Below are 18255 nucleotides of genomic sequence, written 5' to 3'. Positions count from 1 at the left end.
CTATGTTTATATAGTGTTGAAAATGAATAAAAATTTAAAAAAAAAAAAAAAAAGCTGCAGGAGCCCTGCCCTCTTGACCAGATACAAAAGATGCAAGGCTCCAACACGCTAAACCATGCTGCTTAACTACAAAATGGTTAAGAGAATGGTTAAGCAGCATGGTTTAGCGTGTTTTCTGAACCAGGCCATAGTTAGGCACCAATGGGGTTGTCTCCTGGGTCACCTTCCTTTTCTTTCTTGATACTGGCTTATATATTTCCATTTTCATATTCTCTTCAGTCATCCCATCTGAATATTTTTCTTAAAAACAACAAAGGATTTAATAACATCACAGAAATTTAAGAACTGTCTTGCATTCAAGGGTAACATTTTTTCCTCATTGACCAAATGCACCCGTTTCTCTTTTCCCACATAATGAAAACCCTGAAGGTATTTTAGGCATTGCCGCCCCCCCCCCTTACACTGAGATAATCAGCACGATTTTGGTGTTTCGCTCTTGCACCCCACTTGACAGCACAAAAAGATTTTTCTCTGTAACAAGAAAACTCACGGATTAGCCTGCTTTAATTGAGAACTACCGGAAGTAAGAACTATCTCCTAAAAACAGGCTGAGACCCACCCCTGAACCTAAGGGCTCCACAGTTTTAAATGCGCTTCTGCAACATGCAGCAAGCCCAAAGTAGCGGCTGGTGGCGACGTTTACAAAATGCTGGGGGTTTACTCCGCTTTGCACCGTCATCGGAGGCAACCACTGTACACTCCATGTGGAGCGACTTCCCTGGACACAAGTGGGGAGGTTTACTGCGGCGGAGGCAGCTCGGAATAAATAGCAGACTGCAGCAAGAGAACAAGGCAGCTGCTCCATTTTTCAACTTTCCCCTAGCATACATTATTTGTATTTTCCCCCCAAATGCCAACAGCTGCACAGAGCCTCCTCCTGAGGGGAGGAGGCATCTGAAGCGCGGCCCCTTGTGTAACTATGTGACCCTTTCCCTGTACATCAACTACAAGGAGAGTGTGGTGGTGCACGTAGAAGCACTATTTGTTTGCATCCATGCAAACATCATAAGGCGGGCGAGCAAGCATTTGTATTCATTCTTTTCTGAGCTTTACCCCTCTGATCGGAGCAAAAGTGGAGAGCCCCTTCTCAAACATGATTGTAAAAGTCCCCCTTCCCCACGTCCAGTAAAATGGCCTGCGCCGCTCTGGCGAAGGGCTGCAAAGCAACCACCGCGTTCACTCGTTCGCTTTGTAAATAAAGACTTAACACCGAGGCTTTGGGGGTGGCGGTGCATTTTGGGATTTGTAGTCTCCGCTCCCGCAGGCTCCCTGAACGATGGCGGCACGAGGAAACTACCTTTCCCATGAACGCTCATGGACAGAGGGAGAAAAGGGGAGGCCCAGACGAAGCTAGTCGAGTGGGGCATGTTGTTGCTACTGCAACAGGGAAACAGCTGAAAAGTCTGCCGCAGAGTTGAACCTGCCCATATCTTTCTCGGGGAGGCAGCCTGGAGTGGGGTGGGTGAGCGGGTAAGGCTGCAGCTCGAAGAAGGGCAGATTGCAATTTGCTTTTTTTGTTTGTTTGTTCGTTACACAGAAGGGGAGGAGGAGGAAGTGTCTTGCTTTTCTCTCCTCCCTCCCTGTGTCAGACTAAAGGGGAAGCAGAGCGGGCATTTTCTACAGTTGCCGCCCGCCATGGCTTTCAAGCCCCTCGTCCCCTCTTGAGCGCCGGGGAGAAGTTGGCCCAGGAGGGGAGCTGAGTGGCTCTTGCTCCTTCCTTCCTTCTTTCCTTCCTCCCCCCCCCCCACCCGTCGCTCCTTCCTTCCTGCCTGCTGCCTGCCTTCAGAAAGCCTGGTGCAGCACTCTAAAGCGTCCACCTCCAACCCCAGCATCCTGCCTTCGAAGCCTGGAGGGGGAGGTGAACATAGGAAGGTAAGTGACCGCGCGGATGCCCTCCAAGCCCCCCCTTCCGCCCCCCCCCCCGCCCAAGTCGATGGGAGGCCCAGGTTTCAACTGAGCGCCCGGCTTGCTTTCGGGTGGAGCCGGGCGCTCAATTGAAACCCGGGCCTGCAGCCGACGGACAAGGTGAAACCGGGGGGGGGGGGGACTTCCACCCCCCGGTTCCCCCCCCCCCCGCTACGCCTGGGTCCGCCGCTGCACGAATGCAGCCGCAGCTCCAGGCAAGCCCCCTCACCCCACTTACCTTACCCATCGGGGATGAGCGCCGGCCGCGCTCTCCCTGCTTCTCCCCCCTCCCTCTGGGGATTCTGATGCTCACATGCATGAGCTTATCAGATTCCCCATAGGGAAACATGGGTTTTTAAAAAATTAATTAAAAATTGATGGAACAGTCTTTCGAAAAAAGAAAGGCCATTCCATCAATGGGGAGTATAGGGCAATGCAATCCATTATTATTATTATTTATTTATTTATTTATTTATTTATTTATATAGCACCATCAATGTACATGGTGCTGTACAGATTACACAGTAAATAGCAAGACCCTGCCGCATAGGCTTACAATCTAATAAAGTTGTAGTAAACAATAAAGAGGGAAGGAGAATGCAAACAGGCACAGGGAAGTGTAAACAGGCACCGGATAGGGTGAGAGAGGAACCAGTACATAGAGAGGAACCAGTACATAGAGAGGAACCAGTACTGCCGGACCTCTGAAGAGCTTGCCCGAAACAGCTGAAAGAGACACCCCTGAGCCAGGGGCTGCTCCTGGCTCGCAGCAGAGAAGGCCACAGACCCCTGGAGAGTCTCAAAGTGTTTCCTTCTCGACTTCAAAAGAGTTGCCCACACAGGCAACCTGTTCTTCCAACAGATCTGTCTTGGGAAACGGCCCCACCCAGCCCAGGCGGAGACCATGGGAGCAGACATGGCCAGTACCTGTGACTTTGGTGCTGCCCGCCAGGTCGGTGCCGGTGATGGTGACCGTGAGCAGAGCGTGTGAGCGGGAGCTGCGCTCGTTCATGTGGGTGGAATGGGTCACCCGGTTCCGCTTCCCCATCGAGAGCATCTTTTTGATCTCACGGAGGCCGTGCACCTCCACGCTGGTCAGGCCTGGGATGTGCAGCTGGCCGCTCCCATCCGGGTTCAACTTGACATCCAATTTCTCTTGAGGATCCTTGGCAAGTAGATCCCTGATCACCTCGTTGTAGATCTCCACCATGCTGAGGCTGACTGAGTACTTCCAGGCCTCCTCCTTGGCCTCCATCTCGCGATAGAGGGCCTCCAAGGCGCGCTGGTTGATCCCGGGGTTATCTGGGACACCCTCCATGGTGTAGGTCTTGCCGGAGCCCGTCTGCCCGTAGGCAAAGATGCAAACATTGTAGCCGTTCAAGCAGGACATGACCAGGGGCTCAATCTCCAAGAAGACCTCCTCCTGGGTGGCCTGTGGCAGGAAGACCTTGTCCAGCTTGAAGGTCCGCTCCTTGCCCTTGTAGCAGGCGGTCACGCAGCCGTCGTCGGCAGGGCCGGCGTGCACCACGGTGCCCCCTTCCCTCTCCTGCTGGTCGTCCTTGGTGAGGGGCTTCAGGCGGCAAAGGACCCGGATGTTCCCTTTCAACTCCAACAGCTGGTCGTGGTATTTCTTGCGAAGCTGCATCTCCCGCAGGTAACGCTCCTGCAGCGAATGGTTGGCGTGCGACGCCTCGCTGATGGCCGAGCGCATCTGCCGCCTCGCCTCGCTGAGTGCAGCTTCGTAGCAGTTGGCAAAATTGCGCACCTGCCCCCGCAGGCTGCCGTAGTCAGATTTCAGGCCCCTGAGGAGAGGCTGGAGGGCGCCCAGGCGCTGCTGCACGCCTGCCAGCTGCTCGCGCAGGTGCTGCAGGTGTTGCTCGGAGCACTGAGAGGCCTCCCGGACGGCCTCTTCCTTCCGCGCCTCCAGCTATTTGATCTCAGACAGCAGCTCCTGGTGCAGCCCAGCGATCTCGGACTCGTAGGCAGAGATCTTGTGCCTCAGGCCGACAGTCACCTCCTCAGAGATGTGCAGCTGCTCTGTCAGCTGCTGGCACCGCTCGTCCTGCCAGGAGAGCTGTTCCGTCAGGGCCCGGTTCCGTGCCTCCGCTTCCTCCAGGGATTGCAGGGTCTGCGGGGCGTCCACTTCCACCGTCTTGGTGATGTACTGCACTTCCGGAGGCTGGCTCTTCTGGGCCTCCAGGGCGAGCTGGAGACCCCGCAGGCGTTCGTCCAGGTGGTGCACCTCCTCCTCCTTGCGCCACTGCAGCCGGTCCATCTGCCCCTCCAGGCCCATCAGCTCCTCCACCTTCTGCTGCAGGGTGGCCTCCAGCTGCTGCACTTTGCCGCGCAGGTCCTCGTTCTCCTTGACCAGCAGGGCCGGGGGCTGAGCGGACACGGTGGCCAGCTGCTGCAGGAGGCCTTGGGTGATGTTCAGGCTCTGCTTCAGCCCCTCGTTCTCCACCGTCAGGTTGTGGATCCGCTTCTCTGAGTCCGTCACTCCCGTGCCGACGCGAAGCCGCGCGAGCTCCTCCTCTCGCTCTTGGATCTGTTGCTTCAGCGCCTGGATCTGCTGGTGGAAACTGCCGGCCAGGCGCTGCTTCTCGCTCTCCCGCTCATGCGCCTGCGCCTGAGGCCCATCACCTCCTCGGACAGCCGACTGCGCTCTCCCTGCAGGGCGCTGATGGACTCCACCAGCTGGTGCACGCCCGCCGGGGACACCGGGTAGAGCAGGCAGGCGGAGGGCAGCTTCACCCCTTCATGCATCTTCTCCAGGAGGCCTTGCTGCTCGCAGATGATGCCTTCCAGGCTTTCGATCAAGCTAAGCTTGTCCTTCACCCGCTGCCTGTAGGCCCTCTTCAGGCCCCGCAGTTGTTTTTGGCGCCGTCTCTCTTCCTTGCGTAGGCGGGACCGATACTCGCCCGCCTTCTCCTGCAGCTGTTGCATCTGGGAGTAATGCTCCAGGAATGAGAGGAGGTGGGATATCACGGAGAGGAGCGGGGACTCCGGAGGCTTTCCATTGGGCGAGTCTTTCTCTGCGAGGAGCATCTTCGCCACGGCCTCTTGCTTGAGGGACCGGAACTCCGTGAGCGGGGTAGGAGCATCCCCCGAGTTGCCCCAGCCCAGGCCTTCCTCCTCCTCCTCTTCTTCCTCAGTGCTGCTGCCTTGGTTGCTGTCTGAGCTGCTGTCCAGTTCAGCCAGCTCCTTCCAGAGGTCCTTGCGCTTCAAGGTCTTCTGCGTCCTCCTTGGTGGCTCCACACCAAATGCATTGTGGCCCTGGGGGCTGCTGCTGCTGCTGCTGCTGCTGCTGCCCAGGGGCCCTTCCTCCGCCCTCTCCGCCTCCTCCTCCTGGGCGGCATCCTTCTTGAAGAGGGTGTAGAAGATGTAGACGAGCAGCGAGTAGAAGGCGTACATGGGGCGGCTGGCCGGGCTCCCTCTCTCTCTCGCGCGCGCGCGCCTGCTCCGCGGCCCCCGCCTCCTGCTCGGGCGCGGGTGGCGCCGGATGCGGGGTGCCGCGGGCCGGGCATGCCCTCCGCGTCCGCAGCCTGATGCGCGGGGCCGGCCGGCCAGCCAGCGCCCGTCGAGCGCGCCCCCAGAGGCTTCCACTTTTGCGCTATAAGTGCGCAAAAAAAAGTCGCCAACCCGGAAGTAAAAAAAATCAGATTGTGACAGACATACTTCCCCCACCTTTTCCAGCTTTAAACTCCCACCCAGCCCTCAATATTACAGCAATTTCCCTGAAACGCGCAGGGAATGTAAAGCCAGCATTTCTTTCTGGCAGTACTGCGTTTCAGAAAGATTGCTGGAATATTTTTCATTTTAGGGTGCTAGGTTGACCCTCCCCCCAGTAACTCCATTTAACATGGCAGAATGTTCGTTTTACTGACAGTCCTTAACTACAGGAAACACGACTGTGTTTCCTGTAATAAGGAACTATGTGGCTGGCAAAAAACATCATACATAAAGGAAAGCGAGAAAGTCTCAGAAAAGATGTACAATACAAAAATATAAAATAGGGGGTCCCTAACATTTGTAAAATACTATGAGGTGTTCCAGTTAAAGCAAATGACTATACTTATCTAGGAAGCTCTAGAACACTCTTGGGGCTCATCTACACCAAGCAGGATATTCCACTATGAAAGCGGTATATAACATGCAGGATCTACACTACTGCTTTATAGTGGTATTGAAGTGCACTGACAACTGTTGGGGCCCATTGACATGTACCATATACCACTTTCATACCACTTTCATAATGCTATATCCTGCTTGGTGTAGATGTGTCATGGGCCCCAACAGTTGTCAGTGCACTTCAGTAACAAAAACCAAAAATACTCAATGCAGCAAGCATAAATTTCCAATGAATTTTGTCAAAGGCCTTCTTGGTAAGTTGTTTCTGAATTTAAAGCTGTCAGATCAACAACAAGTCTGAAATTATCAGCCCCTTGCCTATTTTTAAGACTAATGTGGTAATGACTTGTTGCAATCTATCAATTAGAATTACAGTTAGTATTTTAATATCAGCATTTATTGGAGAAATAGGTCGATAGTTAGCAGAATAAGTATGGTTCTTGCCAGGCTTAGGGATAACTGTAATAAAAGCATCATTTAGGGATGAAGAAAGGGAACCTGATTCAATTATATATTTATAAAGTCGGGTGATCAAATGGCCAGTTTTCCCCAGACAAGTCCAGAAACGGGGGGGGGAGGGGTTTCCAGGGGGAATTTTCAGAATTTATTAGAATGTCCGGACTCCAGGAAAGTTCCTCCCCTCCCGAGTAGTCATCTGGGCCTTTTCTTGGCTGGCGCCATTGCACTGGCCACAAAGAAGCTCGGATCATGGCAGGGGAGGCTTGGAGGACACACCTCCGCACTTCCAGAAATGCATTCTCCAACCCCTCCTAGCGCCATCCAGGGTTTGTTCTTGGCTGATGCATTGGCTAGCAGCAGTCTGGGAGCAGTCTTATTCAGTGTGGGACGGTGATTCCCCCCTATTCATGCTACTCTTGAAAATTGTCTTATGGTTTTTCCTACCCATTTTAGAGTTAAATACTTCAAACTTGCTTTGATTACTTAATGTTTTTTGACATCAGGATCCCCCCCCCCGCCTTTTCCTGTAGATGTATAAGAAATTATTGCCTCATATGCTGACCATTTGTTCTCTGGACACAATGCATTGGCCAGCCCTCTGCTTCTCCTCTCCAGTTATGTGTGATTAGTCTCAGTGTGTGTTGTGTTAAGGGTGTGTGTGCAGAATATTTATCATCTGTTTAGGTATAAGAAGACTTCTCTCACTATGGATGAAAAAAAAGTCAGCATTTATCAGTACTGATCTAACTGCAACTGTCCTCCAGACCTCTTGTTAAAAATAAATCCTTGTCTGAAAAATTCTGAAGGCTATAGCAATGGGGGGGGGGGGTTGTTCCCCTAACCACCCACCACCTGAACATTTTGTTTATACTAACATAAATCACATATGTGACTTTTGTAAACCGCCCAGAGAGCTTCGGCTATGGGGCGGTATATAAATGTAACAAATAAATAAACAAATAAATAAATAAATATTTGGTTGACATTTATGTCCCAGCAACAAAACCTGCCTTTCAAAGTACAAGACAGAAGAGTGAATGGAGGAATGACTGATAGCTGAGGCTAGACTGGAATGGTGGGAGGGGTTAGTGGCAGTTGGAGAAAGGGAGAAGGAGAACAAAGACAGTGAGAAGTCAGGAAAGTGGAAGCTGAGTTAGGATTCACATGCCTTATCAGCCACTCTACATGCCAGTACTATACCTCCCAGCATGCCTTTGGCAGCTTGCAGGTGCCCATGTCCTCTGAGAGGTGCTTCCCTCCTCTTGTTGCTGATGCTGCTCCTTGATAAGAGTGTTGAGGAGTAGCATCGCCAAGAATTGCAGAACCTTAAATATAAGCTGAATAATATTCTTTTGCAGCAGGCGGAATTTGCCTTAATCTGCTTTTCCATACTGGAAAAATGGGGAGCATCCCAGTAAAATTCTGGTACATCAACGTCAAAAGCACTGAAATGTCATCATTGCCGTTAAAGATGAGAATAAAACTTCTCCCATAAATATAAATTTAAAATTTTTAAGATTTCACATGGAGCTGTATAGTAAGGGTAGTGATCAGAGCAGGATATGATTGCTTTTTTTGCTCAGATTACGCTCCCATGATTAGATTCTTCACAAAGGTAGTAACTTATGGCTCCACTAAGACAGGAAGAGATTATGAAAGCAATTGTGACTATGAACACTAGGATGGGTTTCCAACTGAGTGGTATAAAACATTTTCTAGTCTTTTAGCTCCAAAGCTTAAAAGCGCCAAAACTCTATCGTCTTCAATGGTATAGTCAGGCTTTAACATAAAAATCAAACTTTATTCAGTAAGTCCTGCATCTGTCTCAGAATGTTGTAGTTAACAGGAAAAAAGCAGCATATCAAGTTAAAAGGCTTTGGGGGGGATTCACTTGGCACTGAGAAGCCATTAATGCAGTCACTTGGCAAGCCTGCGTGGGAAAAAGGAATCCACTAGCAGGGTGCCACAACGAAGAAGGCCCGCTCTCCAGTTGTCTTCCACCACACCTCAGACAGTGCTCAAAGATTAACACATTATTCAGGGACCTAGGCTTATGCCCTCAATTCCCAGCATGACTTGGGCAATTCAATTTATTTAAAAGTTACCTCAGAGGCCTAGCACTGGCCTACTACTTTAGGAGGATTACCTCGCAGACATATATCTTAGGGGGCCTGAGCAATGCTGGGAATACCAGCTAGTTTGGGTATAAAGGAACAGGTGCATTTTGCTGATGCACATGATAAATGTTGTATGTATTTGCTAGATCACTTTTGAGTGGCAGCCATCATTGAAATCTCCATTTTTGTAAATGTTCCTTTAATTATCATTTTTATATTGTCAATACATCCTTGTATGAATTAAATAAGACAGGTTTACTTTCTTTTGCAATTAGTATGATGTTAGACCCGTTTTTCGTAGAGTGCCAGTTACTGGTTAGAATTTTTGATGCCAATATTTAATTTATTAAGTGCACAATACTACTGTGATAATTGTAAGCTTCCAAACTCAGAGGCTTAAGGCCATTCTGTGCAGAGTGGAAGGAGCAGTAGAGGCGATCTTCAGTTCCCTGTTCTCCCACCCTGCATTTTCACTAGATAAGCTTCTTTTTGCCTATCTAGCAAAAGTGTCTCAGAGGGGGAGGGAAGGGGGGCTGGAGAGGCCTCAAGACAGCTCATATTCTGGCCTCTCCTATCTCCTCCCTTTCCTGCCCACCGAAACTCCCACTTCCTCTCTCCCTCAAACGTTGCATTTCCAATCTTGTAGAGGCAGCCAGCTAGGTTCTTTCCACGACAGCTGGGAGAGGGAGGGGACTGGAGCTCTGATTCCCAACTCCGAAGTCAAAGCTGGGAATCCAAACTATTGAATGGCCCATCAGATGCTGCCTAGGGGCCATAGGGTGGTTCCTTCCAGGTATATCCTATATTTCCACCAACAATGGTACTCAGGGGGGCAAACAATAATAAAATTGAGAGAAAGCAAAAGCCTAAATTAAAACAAAAAGTCAAATAAATAATTAAAAACACAATAAACAACACCCAATCTATTAAAATTCCCTTCTCATAGAATCATAGAATAGTAGAGTTGGAAGGGGCCTATAAGATCATCAAGTCCAACCCCCCACTCAATGCAGGAATCCACCCTAAAGCATCCCTGACAGATGGTTGTCCAGCTGCCTCTTGAATGCCTCTGGTGTGGGAGAGCCCACAACCTCCCTAGGTAACTGATTCCATTGTCGTACTGCTCTAACAGTCAGGAAGTTTTTCCTGATGTCTAGCTGGAATCTGAGTTCCTTTAACCTGAGCCTGTTATTCTGTGTCCTGCACTCTGGGAGGATCGGGAAGAGATCCTGGCCCTCCTCTGTGTGACAACCTTTTAAGTATTTGAAGAGTGCTATCATGTCTCCCCTCAATCTTCTCTTCTCCAGGCTAAACATGCCCAGTTCTTTCAGCCTCTCTTCATAGAGCTTTGTTTCCAGACTCCTGATCATCCTGGTTGCCCTGCAGCAAACCAGTTCAGCTTCCCTTTGCCAAACTAGCTACCTTCTGCAGGGAGTTCTAGAACTTCGAATAGTAAATTCCAGACTAGTTCACCAGATTTCTTGTGCAGTTTTCTTCTGGATATCCTTAATAATATGATTAACAAATAATGGATTTCAGTTGTGATGCATCATCGTCATCATCAACAACAACAACAACAAAATATTTGGAAAGTTTAAATAATGTTATAAAAACTGTTGTTTATGCATAGGAACTCGGTCAAGTAGTTCTTATAAGCTTTTCAGTGTTGCAAAAGAAATAAATACCATTACATTTTTAATTAAAGATCCTTGGAAAAACATTCATTTTTAAAGATGAGATCCTTTTCTGCAAAGAGATCAATAAATACCAGCTTTTTAAATCATGTTCTATTTTATCAATTAAAATGAAGAATTAACACTGAATAATTCCTACACCTGAGTAAAAAAGAAAATACCTTCTTGGTTTAACTCATGATGTTTGCCCCTCACTTAATCTCTGGCTATGATTGCCCCTCACTTAATTTCTGAAATTAAAGTCCAGAAAATCTGATTTAGCAATACTAGCTTTATAGCTAATTTACTATAGGATTCTATGCATTTAAGCAATTTTGGCACAGATTTTAAGCAACAACTTTCACATGTAAGAGCCATCAGATTAAAACACATTCTCTTATCTCTGCCGCACAGTAGTTTCCACACAAGCAAATTCATTTAGCTGAGAAGTACTGAGTAACAAGATACTTTATACTGTTTTATACTGTTGTTTTATACTTTGAATGTTTTTAATTTTTGTGAACCACCCAGAGAGCTCTGGCTATTGGGCGGTATAGAAATGTAATAAATAAATAAATAAATAAATACTTTATACTGATATTCGCGTACATGAGAGCCCAGGATGAATCTACAATGGTGCACATCTATGGAAACAGCTGAGCATTGGTTTTTAAGGAATGTATGTCTACTGTGCAGGTCTCTTGTGCACTCAAGCAGCAATGTTGCCAAAATTTGTAGTTACCTGATTAGTCATACACGTATGTTCAGCTTATAAGGCATGGCTGTTTTGTTTTGTTTTTCAAAATCAAGCCCCAGTTCTCTCAGAGGTTCTTCTCTGGATTAGAGTATTAAGTAAGATTGTCACCATGCATGATCTGCATTCATCAGGACGCACACATAAAGCTCACTGCTTTGTAGATGCCTATGATGAAATGGACTGTAGTCCATGAAAGCTTATGCTATGATAAATGTGTTTGTCTTTAAGGTGCCACTAGACTTATTTTTGTTTTGTAGATGTATATGCATAGAACTTATCTTTTTAATTACTCAAGAGATCTCAGTTAGATTAATGACATATATAGCAGTATATTATTATAGTTCAAACAACTCAAGAAATGATGGAAGTTATTTTCTCTTCTGTTGCGAAGTACAGAAGATCTCCTAGTCAGGATTCAAAGTATGTGGTTTTAGCTTTCCAGTTTCAAATATAATCTATTTAGTTACTAGTTGCCCTTGGAACTCACTTGTTTTTGTCCTTTGCACACTAGTTCTTTAAGGCCTTAATCTCATATGAACTACGTGACCAGAACACCCAAGCAAGTAGCCATTGGTTTGGCAAGTATTCTTCTTTATCTGTACCCTTTCTTCTGAAATCCGACTACTGGCAGCAACAGATGCTGTGCACAAAACTTTACTGCTCCAACTGGGCAAGTCCTAATCTATGAAATGAGTACTAATAAGTTCACTTGCATGTGGACAAATTTGTAAAAATACACTCTGGTGTTGCTCATTCTACCAATAGGAGTTCATCACAGCAATGGCTGAATAAGCGAAAAGAAGAAAAACATCCATTTTACCAGCAGTTCAGAATATTGGGAGTAATCTTTATTGAAAATATAAAAGATCTACAAAGCCACTGAAATCCAGCACGGAAGTTCATTAAACTGTACACATTCATTTTTAAACATTAGAGTGGCATAAGGTCAACAATGTTTATGATGAAGTCTCTTTCCCATTCTCTCTGCTTGAAAGGTTCTGTGCAAGAAGTGCCTTTCATGAAAGCAAACAATTTACAACCACGAGTAAATTCATTATATTGTAAAAGGAAAGCAACAACTTAACTAGCCACTCCCTGCGCCCCCGCCCAGGTTAACAGACGTTAAAATAAAACTTCTAAAACAAAATCATGATTTGGAAATTAAAGGTGTTCGTAATTAATGCTGCTTACCAGCTACATGCACTGGTTATATTGCTTTGTATCTCTTTCCCAATGAGCACTGTAGAAATATGCAATGTGTATAACATACCAAAACAGCAAGACAGAGGTTCATGAATTTCAAATTCAGCTACCAGTATTTATAACCTTGGGTAAAGGAGGGTTGGCTACAAATATAAACCATTATTCTAAAACACAAAGGGCCAAGCTGGCACGTTCCAGGTTACTGGGAAACAAACCAACAAGGCCTGTAAGCTGTCTAAAATGTATTCAACATTTATTTTCAATATTATGAGCACCAAAGGGAAAACAAATATGCTGAGTATTAAGAAAGCAACAACATGTTTGTTTCATCCGTCTCATCAGCATGTTGTAAATTTTTAGTTTAGATTAAAATTGTTCAATGCTAAAACATAATCTGAATCTTGGGATTTCAGTAGCAGATGGCACTGTCGTGATCCTGCAATCTACTCCAAGCACAGTAGGCTCAACAGCTGTATAAAGCCTGCCTGGAGCAGGTCCCCCATTAATTTCAATGGAGTCATTTTCATGCACACTTCTTTTAGTGCATGGATTGCATGCCTCCTCCACTCAAATGAATAGGGGCTCCACGAGCAGAAAAGATCCTTGCATGCATCTGAAAAAAGTGTAGTTAAATTATTGGGCATGAGAACAATTAGTTCCCCTACCCTTAAACAAAACAAACACACACACACACACACACACACACCTACCTCACAGTGCTTCCTGAGGCAAGATGACACACTCAAGCATTCCAATTGGGGCTTCTGAAATAGTGAAACATGGGTCTTTGAACAAGGAAAGAAAGAGGAGCACAGAAAAGAGTCACCAAGGCACAATATGACTAAGGTAAAGAGTCCCTGAGACTCTGGTCTGGGTTTATACCATTCCCTTTCTCTATATAAGTAAATGAAAAGAGTAAGGGAAAATATAATACAGAACATTTTATACGAAATATATTAACAGGAAATACACCACTTGAGTACATAGCTTTTTATCACTTTTTTAAAAAAAGACCTTTAAAGTGTTAATGCAAAGATTGGTCCATTTTTAATTATCAGCAAGCGAAACTCTAATGACTTCACTAAGCTTAAAATGTATTCAAATATACCTTTGTAGTATTGCTACAATTGGGGTAACTCTAAACATCCTGATGAGTGCTAAATAAATGATGCAATTTTACATTTTGTAAGAAATTGAAATTGCAACTATAGTATACAAAATAAAAACATATAGTATGAAGATTGAAATTTAAAGCCATGCCTTCCATTTAAGTGTGTTGGCAGCTGTAGATAGGAATACAAGATAAAATTTGAGCAAACGATTTTGTTCATTTTCTTCTAAACAAAGTTTTAATTATCCAACTGTGGGTCGTATGAACTCTGAATCCTCCAATAAAAAACCTTTATTTATTTATTTATTTATTTATTACATTTTTATACCGCCCAATAGCCGAAGCTCTCTGGGCGGTTCACAAAAATTAAAACCATCATAAAACAACCAACAAGTTAAAAATACCTGAAATATTTCCTAAATAATCTACTCCATGAGAAGAAGTGCATCAACTGACAGTTTCTTATTAACATGAAGGCTGATGAACATTAACAAGAAGTAGAGTGTGTGTGTGTGTGTGTGTGTGGAGTTTATGGGGTTCCCAACCCAATTTGTCCATGTTTAGTTGTGTGTCACTAAACAACCATGATTGAGACTGAGAACCCGTCTACATGTGATGCATCCATCATTCAATAGGAATCGGGTAAAAATCACAAAATATGTGCATCAGCTGCACACACGTGGCTCTCTTCCATTGAAGTGTGATTCCTTAGGAACTCACTAGTTTCTTGTAGTACAAGGAAGCCTTCAATAGATTCATTAGGTGTTCTGAGATAGTGGGGAGTATAAATGAAAATACAAAAAAAAAAATCTTGTGGGCTGGGTGCTAAATAGTAAGCTAGAGAATCAAAGTAGTAATATGTAAGAATTGCTGAAAACATCAAATTGGAGAAAATTGTGCATAAATTTCATGCCACAGCAAGTCTGACTCCAAGGTAGCACAGCGGGGGGGGGGGGGGGCAGGGGTGTTTTGATTTTGCAAGCTCACTTGACTATTTTTCTGGAATTAGTCACTAAAAACATAGAAGGATGGGATCATTGCACATTAAGTAATTATTAGAACCAGCTTTCACCCTTCTTTTTTAAAAATAGTAAACTTGTTATTATCAAAGACATACACATTTTATAGTTTTTGTCTCAAACATGTTAAAAGAACTTGTACTTTAGCAATTTTTGCTAGCTATTTTTATGATAATGTACTTCTAAAAAGGTGCATAATTTCCCTTAGTCCATTATGGCCAGAATCGAAAGAAGGTGAGAGTGATCACCAGCAACCCATGTGCACAAATAGGGATTTATTTGCTGTTTTGGCTGCAGCAGTTTCCATCACCAGAGACAAACCACTTTTTAGACAGCAAAGGCCAACCTCTATCTGTGTGTGTAGATGTCTACAATGCTGCCTTTACAATCTGTATTCTAAAACAGTTTATGGTGGTGGTGGTGAATCCCAAGTTATCATTTTATTCAAAAGTTTAACTTTTATACTCCTTGGATAGACTTTTTAAAAGGCACCTTACCCCCAACAATTAACAGTTTGTACAATGGCTACATGAAGTAAATTTAAACCACAACTGTATCTAAAATAATCGTGCGTGGGGGGGGGGTATCATTTCTAATTTAATATGCTAATTATTGTTCAGAGAATCCTGGTCAAGAGGTCTCTTTTCAGAGTATTGAGGTTGAGGTTTTCTGGAAGAGTGGCAGTCAACAACTCTGGAATTTTGTGTGTAAGTGCTTCATTCAGATGGTCCTGAGTTGAGCAGTTCATTCAGACACTACAGAAGTCTGGTGTTTAGTCTGCAGGAATGTGTATAGCCACTGTCGCTTGAGCTGCCTTGCAAACTGTCTTCAGCATCACTGGCACATCTGCTACTGTCCATTTCAGCTGGTGTGAATTCAATTCCTTCAATGTCTACCTCTAAATTGAAATATAAGAGAGAGAAATTTCAGAACAGTGAGGAAAAGCATCACATCATACTACTATTTGACAATGCCTACAATGCATTACAGTATCCAGAGTATATTGCCTTTTTGTACTCTTTAAAACCTTGTAAGGTAGAATGTTATTATTACCGCCACATTGCAAAGTTGTATACATGCATGTTTGTGTGCGGGCATGCATGGACGCACACTGAACCCAAGAGAAAAAGGCACGCATAAGGAACCCCTGTGAGTTCATGGCAGGGGTGAGATCCAAATAAAGGACTTCCCAATTAATAGTTCAGTCTCATCACTGCTACCCTACACCGCCTCACACTTGTGTAATGTTTCAAAAGACTATTCAGAAATTCAAATCAGATTTACATTTGTCTAAGCAAAAAATAAACAAACAAAAACCATTAGAAAAAGCCAGAGACTTACAGAAGGGCAAAGGCAGTTCTTTCAATTGGTTCAGAAACAAAACTCTGTGAATACTTTGCTCATATGTTCATATTGAAACTGTTATGTCCTTGTGACGTCATTCTGTTTCCTATCAGCTGGGGTTCAGGTCCCCACTTGCCTAATGATTGGGCTGATTTTGAGCTAATAAATTACAAAGCAACTTGATGATATATTAAAGCCAAGGACATACATGTAAACACTGTATACTTAATCTGACTGTTGCATACATCCTCCCCTACACATTCACTTTTATTATGGCCAACATCCTGCACCTAACTCAGAGTTTTTGAGTAACCCAAGTAAAATAAGACAAGATGATCCAAACCTTACTGGTAGCTGCTCTATGCTCATTTAAAATTATTCTGAAAAATAACAGTAACAACAACAATAATTTTGAATGACATTATTTTAACCTAACATCATTAAACAGTGATATTTATTTGAATGTCGACTGGTTCCATTTATAAACCAAAGAACAATGATGATTATAAGATATAGGGGGTTCCCAAAATTGTGTGATCAAAGTTCCCATTCAGAAATTTAGTGGTGTACCTGATGACAAAATCAGCCCAGGTTCCCTCTGCCCATCCTCACCAGGATTTACAATCGCTTTTTACCTTCTATTTCCTTTCAGCAAAAGAGGTGCTAAAAGAAAGAAAGAAGCTGCAGTTTCTACTAGTCTATCCTCAATCTTCATTTCAGGATGTTATTATGCCTTCCACCCCATCTTGGAATCTGCTACCACAGAACTACAAAACAAACCTCTCCAAATGCCGGAACAACTACTACTAATGCCTTGTGCATAATTCAGGGATCTCCCCAGACATATCCACCCCACCCCCTCCCCGGCGATTGCCAGGGATTTGGTTTCCTATCATTCAATTCTAAATCAATGTTCTTGGAAATTGCCCACCACTGTTAGAGGGATTTCCTCCACATGTTTCTCCCTCATATTGCCAGATTCCGTTTCAACCAGCCCCTGAACTTTGGTACACTGATAAGCCAGATGGACCCAGCTGAAAGAGGACCCAGTTTGTGATCCTGGTCTCAGTAATACATTTATACTCAGCCTTTCATTTAGAAAATAATAACAATATGGCTTCCTAACATAAAACAAAACATTAAATCATAGCATACAAAAATCAAGAGAAGAGAACATGGGGTTGTGCTACCTCCAGTATCTGAGGCAGTAAGCCTGTGTGCATCAATTGCTGGGGAACATGGGTGGGAGGGTGCGGCTACACCGTGTCCTGCTTTGTTGGTCCCTAGCCGACAGCTGGTTGGCCACTGTGTGAACAGAGTGCTGGACTAGATGTCGGACTGGGAGTCGGGAGATCCGGGTTCTAGTCCCCACTCAGCCATGGAAACCCACTGGGTGACTTTGGGCCAGTCACAGACTCTCAGCCCATCCCACCTCACAGGGTTGTTGTTGTGAGGATAAAGTGGAGAGGAGGAGGATTATGTACTTTGGTTCCTTGCAGGAAAAAAGGCAGGATATAAATGCAATAATAAATAAAATAAATGTTCTTATGTTCTTACATGCAGGAAGTATGCTGTCTTGGGTGTGACCTTAGGTGCAAGATGTTTGGCACCAAATGATCTAAAATTCACAGTGGGAAGCGTGGAATATGTTCTGCTCTCCTAAACCACCTGCATCTTTAGCATATATTTCCAGACACAAGTCAGTGAGTTTCATTCACAGACCGCAGAAGATAAGAGAAGAAGCAAGCAAGAAGATTTGAGAGTAGTCTATATCTGCAGTATGCAGGAATTGCAACTTATTATTCTGAGACTGGACATTTTGGGAACTATTTTCTACTTTTTAACTAGAAAAAGACCCGGAGTTGTTGTTGTTGTTTTGGGGGGGGGGGGGGGAGAAAAATTGTACCTCATATCCCCTACCCCACCTTCATACGTTGTTTGTAACTTCATATTTATTTATTCCTATCTGTTCAGCACTTTCAAAAATGTCCAGAGAGCTAGTGGGTTTGAATTAACAGCGACAAGGTAGTATGTCCTAGTATGTTTAGTAGGACATAGCAAGTCCTAGTAAACAATCTAGCCACCACATTTTGTACCAAATGAAGTTTTTGAGTAATTTTCAAAGGCAACCCCACATAGAACATATTCACTTGCTCCTATTTTATACTAGTCTTCAGTATTCTGTACCTTTTGCTTTAATGCTTTAATGCTTTATTCTTTTCTTAAACAGCAATTGTTAACAGTTTAACAGCAGTTAAACTCTTGATTAAAAATGCTGCTGCCTTCTATTGTTTCAAAACATCGTGTTTACATAGTTTTAATTACCATTTACTTTTTTAAAAAAATCAGAGAGTTATATTTTGCATTTTATTTATTTATTTATTTAGAATATTTAGTGTATTAGACCTATGTATTGGGTTTTCTAGAGTAAGGCCTTAGCTAGACCTAAGGTTTATCCCAGGATCGTCCCGGGGTCATC

The 18255-nt window shown here is 44.6% G+C and overlaps 1 protein-coding gene, 1 long non-coding RNA gene and 1 pseudogene across 3 annotated transcripts in view; 1 reads left to right on the top strand and 2 right to left on the bottom strand.

The window, feature by feature from the left end:
- The first annotated feature begins 1451 nt into the window (after positions 1-1451).
- Positions 1452-17662, top strand: LOC134398607 (uncharacterized). The gene is made up of 2 exons (XR_010025445.1): positions 1452-1932; positions 17340-17662. It is a non-coding gene; the product is annotated as an uncharacterized LOC134398607 (long non-coding RNA).
- On the bottom strand, positions 2688-5376 carry LOC134398603 (kinesin-like protein KIFC3; annotated as a pseudogene).
- MXD4 (MAX dimerization protein 4) overlaps positions 11926-18255 on the bottom strand; it is a 30626-nt gene continuing 24296 nt past the window's right edge. Inside the window, exon 6 of one of the 2 annotated variants that reach the window (XM_063125902.1) lies at positions 11926-15330. In XM_063125902.1, the coding sequence (XP_062981972.1) occupies positions 15188-15330 (143 nt within the window). In that variant the 3' untranslated portion in view covers positions 11926-15187. Of the gene's footprint in view, positions 15331-17359; positions 17451-18255 lie in introns of those variants that run through there. The other variant, XM_063125903.1, reaches the window with a different exon arrangement.

Source organism: Elgaria multicarinata, chromosome 5 (genome assembly GCF_023053635.1).
Source record: "Elgaria multicarinata webbii isolate HBS135686 ecotype San Diego chromosome 5, rElgMul1.1.pri, whole genome shotgun sequence".
NCBI classification, from domain to species: Eukaryota; Metazoa; Chordata; class Lepidosauria; order Squamata; family Anguidae; genus Elgaria; species Elgaria multicarinata.
Note: the sequence above shows the minus strand (reverse complement) of the source record. Positions and strands in the feature narration are given on the sequence as shown.